The sequence below is a fragment of the Salvia miltiorrhiza genome, chromosome 1 (genome assembly GCF_028751815.1).
Source record: "Salvia miltiorrhiza cultivar Shanhuang (shh) chromosome 1, IMPLAD_Smil_shh, whole genome shotgun sequence".
Taxonomy (NCBI): domain Eukaryota; kingdom Viridiplantae; phylum Streptophyta; class Magnoliopsida; order Lamiales; family Lamiaceae; genus Salvia; species Salvia miltiorrhiza.
This window is the reverse complement of record NC_080387.1, coordinates 73,509,209-73,513,619: the sequence shown is the minus strand read 5'-3', so window position 1 is coordinate 73,513,619 and position 4,411 is coordinate 73,509,209. Positions and strand designations below refer to the sequence as shown.

Here is a 4,411-nt window from a genome sequence, read left to right as displayed (position 1 = left end):
TTCACCAAAATCCACCTTATATCTCCAATCTCCAATTCGCTCCCAAGAGGGATCGAACCCGGGTCACTTCACTTAAGTGAGGACCCGGTGGCCAGTGGGCTAAGCCCCCTGGTTTTCACTTCACTTCAATAGTATATGATTCAATCAACGTGACACAACCAAAATAATTTATGGTAAGAGGCCTAATTCAAGTAGCAAAATTGATGCACCAAAAGATTATGTCTCACCGACCACGTGTGGATATTTGGTCTAGTAATTAATACAACAAAATTAAATTCAGGAAAAATTCAGCCTCAACTACATGAATTATTACGGAATTGCAATTACAAAATATCTTAGCACGACAGAAGTCTCACAGAGCAAACTAAACTAATGAATTACAACAAATTAACAACTTAATTTGTTTCAGAAAGTGGTAGCATGTAAGTCGACCTAATTCAAAAAGATAAAAGAGAAAGAGAGAAACAATTAAAATGAAGAGAAACAAGAAAGAAAGAAAAAGTAAGACACAAAGATTAAAATAACCATCTTCAAAACAAAGTATCAACTCCTCCTCTCTGTTGGTGTTACTCTATTGAGTCTCTTTTTCTTCTTATTATATCCAACGCCAAAAAAGAATTTCACTAACCATCTTGGCCTGCCATTTCTAATAATAATGTAACCAATTCCAATCCCAGCCATGAATCCACTTCCATATCCCATCACCACACTTCTCCAACCAAATCCATAGTCATCGTCGTCTTCTTCTGGCTGCATCCAGTGGCCCTTCTCCTCATTGCATTTTCTAGTCAATGGAACTCCACACAATCTCAAGTTTCCCATGTATGAATCATTATCAAAGGTGGAGAACTGGTTAGATTGGGGTATTAGCCCCACGAGATCATTCATTGAAAGGTTTAATTTCACAAGAAATGTCAACATTGTCAATTCACTTGGAATTCCTCCATTCAATTTGTTCGATGACAAGTCCAATGATTCAAGCACATTTATATTTCCAAGAGATGCAGGTATGTGTCCCATGAGATTATTGTGGGACAAATTCAAGTATCTCAGAGAATTAAGATTACCTATGGAATCTGGAATAGTCCCAAAGAAATTGTTGGAGGATAAATCAATGATTGTAAGATTACCTTTCAAGGTGATGGTCATCTCCATGTAAGCTACAAAGTTCAAATCCTCATAATTGTCTGTTTCAGTTTGATTTTCCTTCACACCCATCATTGCTTTAAAATTCTTGAAATATCTTTGAGGTAGAGATCCCCCAAATGCATTCCTCGATATATCTAAAACTTGCAACTTGGGAAACGAAAGGTAGCTTTGTGAAGGCAACGACATGTTGCCATCAAATTTGTTAGACTTCAAAACTAGCACTCGAAGCTGAGGAAGCTTCCATCCAAAATGGAAATTTGTCTAGTATTCTATTATTTCCGACATCGAGGCTCTTAAGACTTTTGCAATTGATTAAGGATTTAGGTAGTCTTCCTTGCAATTTATTACCACTCAAACTGATGGAGATAAGACTACACCCTTTTATGAATATTGATGGAATGAGGCCACTAAAGTGATTTGCATTTAAATGAAAGATGAGCAAAGATTGGAAGTTTTGAAAGCACTGTGGAATTGTCCCTTTCAAACTGTTATTTGAGAGAAGAAGAACATCAAGGGATGTCAAGTTGCAGATGGAGGATGGAAGCTCACCATTTAATTTGTTGGAAGAGAGCGATAAAGTAATCATATTTGTTAGATTGCCAATGGTGGATGGTATTGGACCTGAAAATTAGAGAACTCATACAAGAAGAAAGACATTTTTAAAAAAATTTAAAGATGGAGAAGATGTACTTGAAATCAAACATTGAAACTTGCATACGGATGATGGAAGCTCACCGTTTAATTTGTTGGAAGAGAGCGATAAAATAATCAAATTTGATAGATTTCCAATGGTAGATGGTATTGGACCTGAAAATTGGAGAACCCTTCACACAAATCAATTTAAAGATAGAGCATAATAAATTTAAGAGCAATTACTTGAAAACATACAGTGAAGTATTATTAGAGGATCTTTTGTTACAAATCTTATTACATCTTCTATTCCTATAGCACCTATACACACCACGTATACTCCACAACATCATAATTTAATAAATCATTTGGTAACATTGAGAAAATAGAAGATCCAGTATGGCCGGAAACAGAAAATTCAACAATTGTTTAGAGTATTTAAATAATTAAGCACAAATTAATTATATGAGAAGAAGCCAGCAAGCTAAAAAAAACTAAATTAGAAACATATGATAGTTTCTAAAAGTTTATATCAATCATGTTCTATTTCATACAGTTCATGCAATGACGAAGGAAATAGCAAAATTTGTCTATTATCTGAACTCGCACTTGAAAGAAAAAAAGGGAAAATAATGTTTAACAAATCACCATTTAATTGGTTGGAAGAGAGCTCTAGCCACTGCAGATTTGATAGATTCTCAATGGTGGATGGTATTATACCTGAAAGTTGGTACCAAACCTTCACAGGAATTACTTGACAGATAATTTGGATATATAAGAATACCAATCTACTTCCTTTATAGAAAAACTTGCACATATCATTTTACCAATGCTGGACGATGAACAAACTCTTGCTTATAAATTTAAGAGGTATCATGTTGTGAAAGGGACATACCATTTAAAGAGGCATCACGAAGGTGTAGTTTACGGAGAGTTGTGATGTTCCAAATTTGTCTTGGAAATGGTTCACTAAGATTGTTGTAACTCATGTCACTACAAAAAAAAATTCCATTAGTGACATGAGGTTTGGTGGCTATTATGCGTGTCATAAAAATTAGTGACATTTGTTGATGTAGCAAATCACTAATAATTACACTTTCAAACGCCACTAATTTTTGTGACACGAATATTAGCTACCAAGCCTCATGTCACTAATAGAAACTTTTTTTGTAGTGTGTCTAATATCTCCAAATTATTAAGATTATCAATCTCTTTTGGAATACCACCTGTGAAATTGTGTTAAATCATGACAACTCAATTTGAATAAGGTATAATCATATTTTACAAATAGTATGAGCTCCGAAATCATAAGTATTAAAAAACTAGTTAGTGATGTGCTTTCCCTAATTATATGAAAGGGAACATACTTGTGACATACAAATCTACAAGTAAATGGGCTGAACTGTAAACAATTCATTTTAGAGTCATAGCGATTATATACAATCCAAAATCCTAATCAAGAAAGTTAATTAGGGAGCAAAATTGAGGAAACATATAAAACCTTTTCAAACGAATTTAAGATTTATACTACAATACTGAATTTTCGTTGCTCAAATTCAAACGAACTATATATAAAAGTGCTAATTCACAAGATCACATTTTTTCTAACATTTTCACTGAACACCCAAACATTCCTCTATATATATTTGTTATAATGAAAAAAAATAGTTACCCAAAACCAAATATATTTCTTTTACCTCGCATCTATTTTGACTACGTGCTCGTTTGGTTCAAGTAGAGGAATGGAAAGGGAATGGAATCAAATAAAGGAGTGGAATGGTAACAATAACCATTACTTTTATTAAGTATTTGGTTTAACAATGGAAATGAATCATTAGTAAGGGATTTCCTTTCTTTTATTTCCCCTCTATTTTGAGGGATAACAAATTGGGTGATTGGATTACTTTTATTTGAGGGTAACCCAAATAAAACAACAAGTAATGGATTCAATTAATTGAGTCCCTTTTCAACCTTTAAAAATACCCAACCAAACGTGGGCTACATCCCAATCCCTCATCTACACACAATGTTCAAAGAACAAAATAAAGGATAGAAACCAGAAGATTAATATCATTAACACTTGGCTTATTAGAAATAACAATAAAGGCAGTTGATACCTAGACAAATGTCTCAAGTTCGAGTCCAAGCAATCTTTAAAATTATTTGTTTATTAAAAAAAAAAGAATTAGCTGAAAGAGGAATGACATACCAATTAAAGAGATGTTGGCAATGTATAATTCACGAAGAGTTGTGATGTTCCAAAGTTGTCTTGGTAATCGTCCGCTAAATTTGTTGCTCCTCATGTCTAAGACCTCTAAATAATTAAGATAACCAATCTCTTTCAGAATATCACCTGTAAAATAATGAGTATAAAAAAATAGTTGAAGTAGAAAAAGAAAATAAGAGCAAACCAAAGCCACCACGGGCACGAGTTAATATATGCCACATGAGCATGAAAGTGAAATTGTTGAGCCACTAAATTTGATTTATACTCGAATCACTTTTAATTCTTAAAATCACATGCAAAATGAAAATTTGTTGAAAGTTCAGTAATTTATTTGCAATTAACCCTATTTTTTAATATTTTTCCCCAACCCCCTCCCCCTCCCCCAAAACCTAATTCCCCTCGAAA

The 4,411-nt window shown here is 33.5% G+C and overlaps 1 protein-coding gene across 1 annotated transcript; it reads right to left on the bottom strand.

The window, feature by feature from the left end:
• Positions 1 to 387: 387 nt before the first annotated feature.
• LOC131005980 (receptor-like protein 9DC3) lies at positions 388 to 2,771 on the bottom strand. The gene is made up of 3 exons (XM_057933121.1): positions 2,675 to 2,771; positions 1,885 to 2,499; positions 388 to 1,770 (listed from the first exon to the last, which is right to left on the bottom strand). Exon 3 carries the CDS (start codon positions 1,333 to 1,335, stop codon positions 544 to 546), a length of 792 nt encoding a protein of 263 aa, XP_057789104.1. The 5' UTR covers positions 1,336 to 1,770; positions 1,885 to 2,499; positions 2,675 to 2,771; the 3' UTR covers positions 388 to 543.
• Positions 2,772 to 4,411: the final 1,640 nt, after the last annotated feature.

Coding starts and splice junctions, on each gene's coding strand:
- LOC131005980 (XM_057933121.1), bottom strand. CDS start 1,335: ATGTCGTTGCCTTCACAAAGCTACCTTTCGTTTCCCAAGTTGCAAGTT.